General features: G+C 37.4%; 1 protein-coding gene across 1 annotated transcript in view; it reads left to right on the top strand.

The window, feature by feature from the left end:
* Awh (LIM/homeobox protein arrowhead) overlaps window positions 1–7,149 on the top strand; it is a 197,993-nt gene extending 190,844 nt beyond the window's left edge. The window contains exon 6 of the mRNA XM_090390027.1: window positions 7,040–7,149. Coding sequence (XP_090246153.1) covers window positions 7,040–7,149 — 110 coding nt within the window. The remainder of the gene's footprint in view (window positions 1–7,039) is intronic.
* Window positions 7,150–14,400: the final 7,251 nt, after the last annotated feature.

Below are 14,400 nucleotides of genomic sequence, written 5' to 3'. Positions count from 1 at the left end.
TTTTAAAATAAATATTTAGAATTATTTAATAAAAATGTATATTCCACTGATTAAAATAAAATAAATCTGCATCCATTGTCAATCCACTGCAGGATTCAGGTCCCCAACAAGTCATATTCAGGGATTTCTACCGATTATAAGAAGGTAAATCATGCCCTCATGTGTACAGTTGGCATAGTCATCCCCACATCAGGTAGAAAAGACCTGAGATCGAATCCCGTCAATGATGCGAGGAATTTTTATGGGCATTTTTTCCCAGCGTGGCTGAGTTAGTTGGTCTCAGGCGAGGGTTGCACGTGGTTTTTTTCTCTTCCGGAAACTCGGGATTTTCGTCCAGCAAACCAACTATAGAGCACGCGCAATTTACAGGCATATTATAACGGCGCAATATGGCCTAAGTTGCCGATGCACCTAAAATCAAACAACAAGGTAAATCATGTCATTAGTCTTGAGAGTATTCAAATTTCTTAAGACAGCCCTTGTAGTATGAGAGAAAATTTTTTTTCAGTAGCACAGAAAGTAGATTATATCTCATTAGGATTTTCAACTTCGCACGTGTGAAAGTTGGCATTTTCTGCTCTCCGTTAAAACTGGAGAAAAATGATTTTGAGAGACAGCAGAAAAGAGTAGGACCGTATTTACGAATCCGATGCGAATATCTATATGCGATTACCTACAACGGAAAGCCACAGAAAATTTTTATATAATGATTCTCGAACCATTAAATTGAGGCATTTCTTTTAATTTTAAAGTGGTTTCATGGTTGTAGCATGTAAATTTTACTAAAGCGTACACTCCTTCTACTGCCTGCACTCCTCTAATTTCAAAAGAAAGTGGAATGGTTTCTGAGGAATGTCATAGACATTTTCCAGGTATAACAGGTAGAGCTGCTTCCTGGGAGGCTAAAACGCTGATAGAATTGATATTCAGTCTCCATTTATGAATAGGTGGAACGAATTGCAGCAAAGTCCGATCGTTCTAACAATCAGTCTGCTTCTGCGAGACTTAGTAATCCTGGGTATATCTTGTATGGTCCCAAGTTCAGCAACACTGCACCTAGTATACTGGTAGGCGCCTCCGTAGCCAGGTGGGAAGGAGCAGCAGTGTGTAGCACATGCTTCTTGATTAGACCGGGTTTCGGGCCCGTCACCACCAAATACGGAGGATGCGGTAAGGTCAGGGAATGACCACAGCATATCCCGGAGCAATATGGCCTTAGTTGCTAATGCTCCTAAAAACCAAATAACAACAACAACCTAGTATACTGGAGGGATGAACCAGTGCAAGTAGGGGTCGAGGCTTCGACATTATATAGATGAATGACAGCCTTTATGTCACCTGGCAATAGTAGTTGGTAGATGATTCCCATCACCTGGTACAGTAGTACCACTTGGCTTATTGGAATCTTGAAGTGGCAAAACCCATGTTGTTTAGTGTCCAGAGCCAAGCTTCAAGAAGCATCCATCTCTTCTATTACCTAATATGAGTGACGTCTTTTGAGGTTAATGGGCATCATTACAAGGTTCAATGTTCCTTACATTTTTGAGGGTTCAGCTCTAAAAGGGTTTTTTCAAACTGGCCACTAGATAGTCCACCCCTCCAAACCTATTTATAACTCTAAGAAGTATCCGGATCAGATATGTATAGCCTTACTGCCTCTACTCTACTTAAACTGTTATATTAGGGCCACCCATATTTCCTGTATATGCCCAATATATGTATTGTCTGTAAATTGTATGTTCTCTGGTCGATTTGCCTGTTTTGCTGGACGAAAAAACCCGTTTCTGAGGGGAAAAAACCTTGCTGTCTATGCCTGAGACCAACTAACTCAGCCAAGGAGTGAAAAATCTCATTGAAGTTCCTCGCGCCATCGACAGGATTCGAACCCGGACCTTTTCCATCCAGTGTGACAAAGGCCCGCATTCGAATGTCCACGCAGATGCCTTTACTCTGCTAGCTAGTGACTGGAAGGCGTCCGAGCAGTGTACATGCCCCAGGCATGCGATGTCAAGGAGCTGAATATAATCTTTCTATGTAGTAGTAGTAATAGCCATATGGTGCAACAATTTTGCTGCACTAGCCAAAAAAAAAAAATAAATAAATACAGTAAATAAATTCAGAGTTACCCTAAGGGGGGGGGAGAATCACCAAGAAAGAGAAGAATGATGATATCCAGCTCAGAACCCTTGGAGTGCCTGCCAACTGGGGACACAAGTGAAGAGTTAAGTTCCAAAACGAGCCTCAAAACCGAAAACAACAAGAGGTCGACTGTTTTCTTGTGAGAATTTTTGTATTAATTTTTGACTTTTCACTGTGCTTGTTCAAGAATTAAACTTTATATTTGTTCTGATTTGTTACTATATCCTGTAGAGTAACTTCGAGATAATTACAAATTGTAACGGTATTTGCTCGTAATAATTTCTATATAGAGGCAATGTTTAAGTTTTTGCAGTAAGATGGCCAGATCGCTCTTCCTCGCTTGTCTTCATGCAAAAATCTTTCACATCTGGTGTGTCAATAGCCTATGAGAAGTACCCTTTCAAGTAGGACAGTGATTATAATCACCGCTCTTTGGCATTATCATATAAAAAACATTATGTAAATCCTATTGTCTCGAAACTACATGTTGGATAAGACGTGTAATCGAGACCCGCTAAAATCCGTAAACGTGATTTTTGTAACATACTTGAGGCAGGTTTTCCAAATACTAATTCCATCTATTTTAATTAGTTAATTTCATTCTACAATTAAATTATGTGGTTTTATACCATACCTCGAGGCAGTTATACCTTCCCTTTTCTTGAAGATCTGAACAAAACGTAAAATCTCAAGAAAGGCAATTTCTATATTTTTATATATCGAATTAAAAATAATAATAATAATAATAATTTAAAATGAGGTCACAGATCCTCATTATCAGCCATTTTCAATCCACTGTAGGATGAAGGCCTCTCCAGCAACTTTCCAGTTCCTTCTGTATTGTGCAATGGCCATCCATTTACTTCCCACAAACTTATCCTCCGTATTTAGCTGTCATCTCCGTTGTTATCTTCCAGTTTTTCTTCTAGCTCCTCCTCGGTACCATTCTGTTATTTTCTTAATCCATCTGTCATGTCTTCGAGCTGTGTCCTGCCCAAAACCATTTAGTTTTGATAAGAATGTCCTTTACTTGAGTTTGCTGCATAATCCATGTGGTTCTTTCATATCTAACAGCCCGATTCCCAATATAATTCGTTCCATTCTTCGCTGTGTAGTTCTTAGCTTCTCTTCCATTCTTCTGGTGAGTGCCAAAGTTTCACGTCCATGTCATGGTGGGGAGTATACATCGGTTCATTATTTTGTTTCAGACAAATTGGGACATTGCTCCTCAGTATGTGACTATATTTCCTGAATGCTCTCCATGCAAAATTTATTCTTTTCTTGACTTACAGCCATTTATCATTATTATAGCTAATGAATTGTCCCAGATAACTATATGAATCCACCTTTTCAATCACTGCTCCATCAATACTTTTGTTTTAGCCCAAAATCCTTACTAACTCTGCATAACTGATTAAGATTTTCCTCTAATTCTTTTGGATCGTGGCTTATGATCACAACGTAGGTACTCTCCATTCACATTGACTCCTTTCTGCGACCAGTCTAATCTTCTGAAAGCTTCCTCAAGGGCAGCAGTAAACAACTTCGGAGATATTGTCTCCTTGTCGAACTCCTTTCTCAATTTTAAATATGCTATGGTCTTTGTCTAGTCTAATAAAGGTGGTAGCAGTCTCATATATTTTCTTCAGAATCATAATATATGGGGTATCTATGCCTTGTCTTATGCTGCATGGAGTCAAATGCCTTTTCATAATCCACTGTTGAGAATCCTGTCCGAAAGCCAGCTTTCTTTTTCGGTTGATTCTCATCAAGTATTCTTTCTAAGCTGTTAGTAATGACCCTTGTGAACAACTTGTAGAGTGGTATAACAAGCTGATCTATAATTTCCAATTTCTGATTTATCTCCTTTCTTATGCAGCAAAACTATGATTGCATTATTCCACTCCTTAGGCATCATACCTCTCCTAATGCATTTTGTGAAGAGTCTTGGCAGTTTTCATGTCATGTCTCTTCCTCCCAATTTTAACAACTCTACAGTAACTTCATCTTCCCGGGCTTTCTGTTTCTTGAACACATGTTCTACCTCATCAGGAAGAATATAGGGTATATCGTATGTGTTACTAATTTGCGATCCATATTCCCCACTGCTGGCATCCCTTGCTCCTTGTATAATTCTTCTGCTATTTATAAGTACACCATCGCTATTCTTCAGTTTCAGTATCATTTATCTTTTAGTATTATTGCTCATGGCTGCTGATTTACGTCCTGTTTTCTATTAATGCTTGTTCTACTTTTCTTGTGTTAAATCTTCTTATGTCCTCACTGAGTCTTTCTAATGGCTTTGCATAACTCAGTATACTCAATTTTATCCTTGTCAGTGTTTTTCTTGCTCTTCATTTGTCATCTTCAGTTCATCACGACAAGTGTTTCTTGGGCTTTATCACTTTCAGAAAGTTAATACGCCTCGTTGATGTCTTGGTCCTGATCAGTCTGCAGAAGCTGAAACTTTTTCTTAAGTTTCAGTACATACTGCTTTTTCTCCTCTTCTGTTCTCAGACCTTTGTATTATTTACTCGAGTCAGTTTTTCCCTTTCTTTTCTTACATCTATATCAAGCTGTGAATCTTACCATTCTGTGATTACTTCCACCATTTACCTTGTTCAAGCATGGTAACATTCACGATATATCTTGTTAGTGAGGATGAAGTTGATTTCATTAGTTGTTAATCCATTTGGGCTTTTCTGTGTCCACTTTCTGTTTACCCTTTTCTTGAAAAAAAGTGTTCATTACTGACAATCCTTAAGATTTTGCGAATTCCACGTCTTTCACCAATTCCAAAATTTTCTATAGTTCCCCTTTCTGCACTGTTTTGTCTTTTTCCAACCTTAGCATTGAAGTTCCCCATGATGATAGCGTGATGGGTTTTCTGCCACATCTAAAAGACTCAGTTTCGGTGTACATTTCTTCGACATCATAGCTCAATGTTGGTGCATAAATCATTATAATCTTTAGCTTGTACCTCTTAGAAATCCTGAGTAGTAGTCTTGACACCCTTGGTGATGTACTTTTAATTACAAAATATTATTTACATCCTTATGGACCAGAAAGCCAACTCCACCTTCGCTCCTTTCACTGTTTCCATTGGTGTACAGATTTCCACTTGATAAGTGATTCATTTCTTGTTTCAGCCAAACCGATGATGTTCCAATTCACATTTTCTAATTCCCTTTCCAGCTCTAATATCCTGTCGTCACCGATGATCGATTTTACGTTGTAATAGGCCAATTTCAGTTTCTGTGCATCACAACCTGGTCATACCCTGATATTCTTAGCACCCCCTGATCCTCTCACTGCCGTAAGAGGGAGAGTGAAAGGCGCTTGGGACTGAAGGCCATTTGTTTCGTCGTGCTGTCATGTGCCATTTGTTTTGTCCTGGTCAGCGTGAAGAGGACCACTTTACATTACCACCTAAGTGACGTAGCAGGGCTTACCATCGAGGTGTGCATGAGTGGATTTTAGGGAGGCAGGCCAACCGGACTTCTAACTCTCCTGAAATAGAAAGATATTGGATCCATCAGTGTTTTAGATTGTGTGATAACACACAGAATGCCTGTTCCCCTCTAAGCCACCAGGGTCACAGATCCCATACAACAGTAGAGTTACTGTTGTATAGGATGTGATCCGATTTTACGGATATTATTGGGGGTCTCAATTACACAAGCTGTCCTGTCCAACATATTCTTTCACATCGTGTGGTAAAGACCCGCGTTTGAATCCTGTCAATAACTTGAGGAAATTTTTTGATTGTGGTAGAGTAAGCCGTTCTTGGGTGAAGAGAGCATGGTTCCTCGTATTAAAAAAAAACCCGCAAATCGCCTTGAAAATACACGCAATTTACAGGGGTAATATATACCACGAGCGTTGCTTGTTCCACTAACTTGAAATTTAACATTTTTATGCGAAAAAATGACAAAAATAAAAGATGGTTGTGGAGCAGCAAGCAATTACCAGAGAAGTGTATGGTCATTATGTTCAAAAATTTTTATAATGTTGAGCATGCTGCATGACAGTTGTAATAGGATTTAGGAGCACCAGCAACTAATGCCATATTGCTTCTTATATACTGTCTTTAATACATGTTCAGTGATCAATTTTGTTTTGCTGGATGAAAAACCAGAGTTTCCGGGATAAAAAATCCCCTCACCACATACAAGACTAACTCAGCCATGTGAATGAGGCCCATTAAAAATTGTTGCCATCCCGAGGCCCCAAACTCAGATCTTTTCCACCCAGTGTGGGAAGAACAAAGATTCTACTAACTGTGCCACCCCCAAGGGCCTGTGATAGGCCATGTTAATAATGGTGACATGGTCCAAAACCCAAAATTTGTAAAAACGACTCATTTTAACTTGAAAAGTTATACACTTTTGAATGTTTATTGATAGGTGTTACCAATATGGCCACAGCCAGAGAAACCAAGTAGAGAATTATAACTAAATAATTCACCTTAAAAATATAACTACAATTATCATCTCAATTTTAAGGATGAAATATTAATCAGATTGACTGGATAAATTATGCTTCTTCCTGTACAAAACCAGAAAGTGATAAGTGAGATACAATAAGTGGTTGATTAGCTTTTCTATTAAAGGTAGGCTTTTGGGTAATGATTATATTATTTATTAATTTAATTACCAAATCAAAAATATATTTGTCCAGTTGCTTCCAAAAATCGTATTTATGCTACTGCATATTCATACACCTGAAATGAAATTAATGCAGAATGATTTGTTGAGTGCGTGGTATGCCATCACAGTACATTTAACCGATACTTTTTATTTGTACTCTTCAAATGCTGAATGAACATATCTAATTTGGTTAATATTAACCAGTGCATATATTTTACCTAATGTGGCTTTTTTTTTTTTTTTTCTTTCAGCAATTGCTATGCCTCCTATCACCGCCGCCACGTCGTGTGCTGGATGCGGAATGCTCTACTGTTTGTGTTCTCATAGTAGCCTCCACATCAACATGAGTCAAGTGGCGTGAATGCACTTATCCACTGTATTTTGAAAATTCTAAAAAAAAAAAAGAAAAAAAAAAAATTGAATTACACTTCTTCTGAAGGTCCGTGACTATACTTAAGTGAAGGAAGTGATTGCGAAGCCGAAATGCATATTGTTACCGGTGACCTCCGCATCCTACCAGAGATCTGTAAAATCAGCCGAACCCATGTATGTAATGATATGAATGTATATAACATAAAGCAGCAGTATTTGTGTAATAATGGGTAGGACTGTCAATGAAATTCATCAGCCGGTTGTGTGTGTGTATTTGTGTGGTACATTTATGACAATACTATCTTGGTTCTTGTATGCGTATGTATATGCACTTGGAAAGTCAGAATTACACAAAATCCAAATGGGGTCCCAGAAAATCAGCATCCTGGAAGTCTTTGGAAGCATTGATTGTCAACAGGTCCTTGACTCCATACTCTCAGTTTAGGGATCCACAGAAGATTCCTATATGTTCTTCAGTCATCCAATTCTTTCAAAAAAAAAAAAAAAAAAAAAACCAGAGAGAAAGAGAAGAAAACTACTTTATGAAAGGTAGTCTGGACTTATATCTGTAAATAAGAATAACTGTAAAAATGGTATGAATGTAGTAAAGCCAATGTTTGAAATAAAATGTGATTTTGAGATTTAAGGCAGTCAGGTGCAGCCTGGAGATTATGGTCATCTGGACCAATTAAAATTGGATCAAAAACAAATGTCATGTAATGTTATTTCACATCATTTAATTTTGGGTGTGGTTTTTATAGAAACTCTATTCATACACAGGGTATTTACAAACTATCTTTACAACATTTAATGTAAAATGAATAAAAAGTAAGACGTGCAACATTTTCCTTTTATTTGTGTTATCGTGCACGTCACATTTTCTACAAATGTTTATCAGAAAACATGCAGGCAGTGTAGTGATGTTTCATAAAAGTGTAATGCACTGTATTACCTTTTACTGAAAAGGATTTTTTTTTGTTTTGTTATTTGATTTTTAGGAGCATTAACAACTAAGGCCATATTGCTCCGGGGATATGCAGTGGTCATGGGCTCGAACCCTCGTCTAATCAAGAAGCATGTGCTACACACTGGTGCTCCTTCCCACCTGGCTATGGAGGTGCCTACTGAAAAGGAATGGTAGAAACTTTCTTCACACATTTCCAGGACAAAAATTACTGCCAAACACTGCAACACTTTTGGCAGGCAGTAAATGCCAAGTGTCCAACCACTTAGGTGGTGTTGTTTATCTCGCTGGACAGTGCCCCTACCCTAATGCAATGATTAAAAAAGCAATGCTGCACCGAATTTGTTGTAAAATTCTTAAGTATTCTCTTTATAACCTGGGATCTTTCTTTGGGCGATTACCACCTTTCATCTCTCAATAAGGTAAGTCCTATAAGGCAAGCATTTTAATACCAATGATAATGTGAAGGCTACTGCGGTCATTTAATGATTAGTCACCTGAATTCTCTGAAGTGGAAATGTTCTGTACCATTGGGATCAATGTCTACACCCATAGTGATATTGTATAACTTTTGCTATGCAAAGTAAAGTATACATATTTTCCTATATGTTTGTACAGTGCAATGCAATAAAAAAATATTCAATAATAAATCAAATTATAAAGACAATGTAGATTTGTTAAATACATGCAGTACAGTTATGGAAACAAGTACAAAATGTAATGGTCCTTTTTAAACCTTAATTTATTCCAATAAGTCACTTTATTAATTCGTGATGATTTTACAAAGAATAAGGATCAAACGAAGCAACTTTTATAATTTTTAAATAAACCCAAATCTCTTTATGATAGAGATTTACAGGAGCCCACACTTGGATTGAAAGCCTAAGTCCCGCACAGGCCTGTACGTATTAGCTCTAAGATAATATTAGGCTCGGGTAGTGTTTGGACTTGGTTGAGGTTACAATCTCCAATTTATATGCTCTGGCCAAATTATTTGGTCTCATGCAAGGCTGCATAATTTTTGCTCTCGAAAATGCGAGTATTTTATCTCGCAAAACAGATATACCGGTGCCTTAGCTGCCCAGCCTAAAATCAAGAAACAAACAAGTGCATGTTCGTGAGCTGATTTGCATCTTGTGATGGCTGAAAAACCCTAAATAGCTTTGAGAGGGGACTAGATGGCACCCCCCCCATCACAACTATAGATCTGATCTTTAAGAATTCCTTTAGTCATTGATGAGATTTTAAACCTGGCATTTCCAAATGAGTGACAGGTGACAAACCAACTGAACGTGGAACAGAATAGCACAAGTTTTTGATTTTACCAGAACTGCATGTGTCTTATCTATGGGTACTTACACATAACCAGCAGCCACAAGTAGCCTAAATGAATAATGTAAGTTTTAACGTATAATAAGAGCATGTGGGCACTGGCTGCTGTTTCTTGTTTAATCCACCAGCTTACCTCAACGAATTAAGCTTGCTGGTTCCCAGTGGAAGTATAGATGTCACTGAACTGAGTATGCACTGTTCGCACCTCTGACCTTTAAGCAATTAAAGAAGTGGTTTTGCTATGGAAAGCAAGAATTCATGGAGATGTAATGAAAATGTAATACAGAAGTCTTAAGCATGGATACTGAAATTTTAATTTCAAACATGGATTTATGTAAAACATGCAATATGGAATAAAAATATGAAACTGCATTCACAAAGGAATACTATGGTTTTTTTTTTTTTTTTTTCCTGATATTTATCTGTAAAGTGCTATTAAGTAAAACGTCTGTTAGTGTTTTTATTAATCAAATTTAAAACATGTTTCTCAATTCGTTCTGACATTTAAAATTTCCCTTCATAACCTTCCAATTCAATTACATAGATTGTGATATCCAAAAATTTGTCTACTATAATGTACGGGAGATGGCATATACTCATCAGTTCTTTATTTTTTTCAAATCTTGAAAAAATAAAAAATAAAATTTATCAGTTATGACAACGAATAAAAAATTTTGGAATATGTAAAATTAACCTTTTATTACTTCAGTTTTCAGATTTATACTTATTCTGTTTCTGAAAATACCAGATTGCATTTTATCATCACTGATTTTTTTGTAAATAAATGCTTTTAAAAAAAGTTTCTTACTGCTTTGCCTTCTACAACAAATTGCAGCCTGCACGGCTGCATAAAAATGCATTAATATTTTAAAGTATGGCCTAAAAAAGACAGTAATTGCTAACACTTACCAGTTTCATATTTCCATCTGCAATTAATATTAAATGAAAAGTAATTATTTTGCAAACTACATAACGTATTTAGCTTAGTAACAGAAATCATATGTTCAGCTATTCAGTGGCACCCGCAAAACATACCCCATTGCATACCGAAAAGTTGCACTGCTTAACTGCTTTCTGTGTTCATAGCCAGTGAGAACCTTCAGTTGCACGTCACCGTTGGTTTCTGGTAAGTATCTGCGTTCTATGTGTAAGCACCCTACTGCACCACCTCTTAAATGTGCACCTACAAGCATGTCTCTTTGGAAATTCCAAAAGGTCCTGTCCTATCTGCACTGACACAATTTGGGTCATCATCGGCTCATGCTGTTTTATACTTTTCTGAATACATAGAGTATATGATTTCAATTTGCAGGCAGCATATAGGATAATTATTAAATAATTAAAATAAAAATGTATGGTTTAGTTGCCAGTAATGAATTTTCTTTTTAACAAAGTATATTCACTATACGAAAATATTACTTGCAAAATTCTAATATATTTTTACATTCAAAATCCTAATTTTTTTTTTTTTTTTTTTAACTTTGTGGTTGCAAAAATAAATTAAAAGCAACCAACAATTTTCACAGAATTTTATAGGTAATATTTTACGCACCACTCAATAATTACTGATTTTGAAATAAAAAATGTGATCCCAAATGCAGTTTTAACCGTGTTATTCGCAAAGGGTATACAGTCAGTCCTAGTATATGTTTACACTACACGAATTCGATCATACACGATTTATAAATAGGGGAATGATATCGTATATAACACAAACCAAATTCGCTTATGCACGATTCGCCTTTGTGTTTAAAAGAAATGGCAGTCGAATGCAGAATCACCCAAACTGAATGCAACACAATAGCAATGAGGAGAAGATTCTGAAAATGTATTTGTTTTTTATATCAGTGAAGGGGGAAATGCTTTTCGCCATAATAACGTAAAAACCCACATAATTCCAGCTATCGGTATTATCGCAAATGCAATTAGCCAGAGTTTACTACCCGTTTATAACAGATTCCACTAGCAGAAATGCAGCTGGAAATTGTTTTATGGTAGTAACTCCCAGAAATGTGCTTTAGTAAAATGTGAGGTGTTAGTGTGTCTCTGCCTTTACGGTGTTGTTTATTCAGTTGCTACATGTGTGCAGATTTGTTTATGTGTATCAAGCATGCCTCATTTTGTAATTGACCTTTATTCCCTAAAAATGAGTAAAATACTTAAAAGGTGTGAAAAGGAAGCGTCCTGGTGAAGATGTTACAGATTCAGAGAGAAAAAGAAAAGCAATATCGATAAACAGAGGTGAACTGGGTGAAAAATTCTTACCTGGGAAAATTTGTAGCAGCCTCACACTAGCGTTTATAGCCAAAATCACACTAGCCTCTGGCCCACCGGGGTTTCCCCGGCAAGGCTTATGGCCAGTCCGCCTCTATTGATAGGGAAAAAATATGAAATTTTGAAATACGTTGAGCGAAGTGAAGACCATGTGATATTGCACGTGCTACTGGTCTAAATGAGGCAACGCCCAGAATTAAAAAGAATGCAGAGAAAATAAACTTTCATCGCAGGAACAACTCAAATTGTAATTAAAATCATTTAGATCAAGACACAAAGAATTGGAAGAGATGGAACAGCTGTCATCTGTTTCCATAGAAAATCAAACAAAAAAACAAGTTTGCTTACGATAGAAGCAAAAGCAGTAGCAATATTTTATTACGTAATAGTCTGTGTTTGGTAATGTTTTTCCCGTAGGGCCTGTTATTTATATTGCACGAGGATTTCTAGGAACACAACTATCACGCCATACGAGGACTGACTGTATTTACAAAATGAGTAAGGAGAGATACAATGCGAAACATTTCCTAGAGTTCTGTTTTGCATTTTATTTATTTTTAGTATTACGTATAGTGTGCTTCACATTCTTTTTCCCTGCAAATGTTCACCAGGAAAAGTGCACTGTAGTGCGATACACTGCCTTTTACTGAAAAGAAGCAGTAGAAACTTTCTATGCACTTGGTCCCAGAATGAACATTACTGTGATACACAACACTTTTAGCAGGCAATGAATGCCAAGGGTCCAACCGCTTGAGTGGGGGTGGTGTTGGCTTGCTGAAAGACAGTATCATACCCTCTAAACACACACTGCAACAAGACCATTGTAATGTATATGTGTGCAGTGTACACATGCATGGTCATTCAAGGAAAGTAGTGGTCCTTGGGGGAAAAGAAATAAAATGATTCTATTATTTTATCGTGCAACATTTGTGAATGCTACAAATCATCACATATGCACCGAATAATTAGCTTATCAATTACACTTATTCTTTTCATGAAATGAAGTGTTCAGCAACACCATTGTGGCAATCCTCGTACAACATGGTATTTATACAAGGTGTTTCAAAAATGATGGTCAATAATTTAAAGGTGAAAAATACAAAGTAAAATAAGCAAAAAAAAGTCCCAGTGAAAATTGGGCCGCAAATGAACCGTTTTCGAGATAATGCACATTTTCTGTTAAGATCTGACTATGGGAGCACTAGTTTAGCAAAAAAGCTGTGAATCCTTTGCCAAGGGTGGTTTTATTGAACTTAAGATAATACATTCTTAATTTTTGGTTACAACACCACACAATTTTACAGATGTTATAAAAGGTGTTCAAAATGCTGTCCTTGCATCCTTATGCAGCTTTGTAGTCTTCTCTGCATTGAATTGCGAATCCTCTCAGGCATTCCTGGATCATTTCTGATTTGCTGAAAGGCTCCTTCTCCTCGACGCTGCAATTCCTCAACTGTGTTAATGTCAGAAGTGTACAAGAAGCTTTTTACATGACCCCAGATACAAAAATCTATAGGATTTAAGTGTGGTGATCTGGGAGGCCACATTACAGGCCTACCTCTACCTATCCACCATTGTCTGTACCTTCTAGTTACATACTGAGTCACAACTCAAACAAAATGTGCCGGTGCACCATCATGCACAAACCACATGTTCTGGCGTTGCTGAAGTAGAACATTATCGTCAAGGGGGTCTGGAGGAACATTCTGCAGGAACTGAAGGTACAGCTCTCCTGTTAGCCAGTTTTGCAGAAAGTGTGGTCCAATTAGGTGGTCTCCTAGTAGTCGTGCCCAGACATTCAATGAGAAACATTGCTGATGTCGTGACTCGTGAATTGCATTAGGATTTTCGTCGGACCAAACGTGACAGTTATGATAATTAAAAATACTATCATGAGTAAACCCAGCTTCGTCAAGTGAACAAAATGTTTAAAAATTGGGGGGGGGGGGGTTCAGGACACACTGTTGTTGCATCCACTGGCAGTTTACTCTGGAAGAGTAATCTGTATTGCTGAGACCTATATGGTAGGGATACAGTAATTGGCAATGTAAAATTCACCACACTGCTATGACTCAGTACACACTCTTGCAGAGTAACCCTCCTCGTTGAAATTCTTGGATTTTGTTCTATTCTTTCTAATACCCTTTCCTCAACATCAGGTGTTATGCTTCTGGGCCTACCTGCTCATACTGCATGTGCGAAGCCTCCGCCCGTGTTTTCTAGGGTGTTGATGTACCCTGATGAATGTGCACCTGTTGAGCTGCCTTCGGCAGGGAAATGCTTCTTGGCACAAATGTGCAGCCTCAAGTGCACTGCCGTTGGCTTTACCATATATGAAGTGCATTTCCGCATACTCTTCGTTATTGTAACCTCTTTCCATGTTGACCATCCTTTGACAAGTTCTAGTATGCCTGCTACATCCGAGCATTTGAGAGGGAGGGGAAAGGGAGAGAATGAGCATAACCTAACCTAAACAAACAAGTTAATGGTAGATCCCAACTAGAAATGTGCAATATCTTGAAAATGATTCACTTAAGGACACATGTTTACTAGGCTTTTTTTGCTTATTGTAGTCTGTACAGTTCACCTTTAAATTATTGACCATCACTTTTGAAACACCCTGTATAACAGTTTCGCTCTAACATGGTTAGAGAATTTCGGCAAACCTCG

The sequence above is a fragment of the Mastigoproctus giganteus genome, chromosome 2 (assembly GCF_048544385.1).
Source record: "Mastigoproctus giganteus isolate SK-2022 chromosome 2, ASM4854438v1, whole genome shotgun sequence".
Lineage (NCBI taxonomy): Eukaryota > Metazoa > Arthropoda > Arachnida > Uropygi > Thelyphonidae > Mastigoproctus > Mastigoproctus giganteus.
The sequence above is the reverse complement of the archived record's forward strand: the minus strand, read 5'-3'. Positions and strand labels throughout refer to the sequence as shown.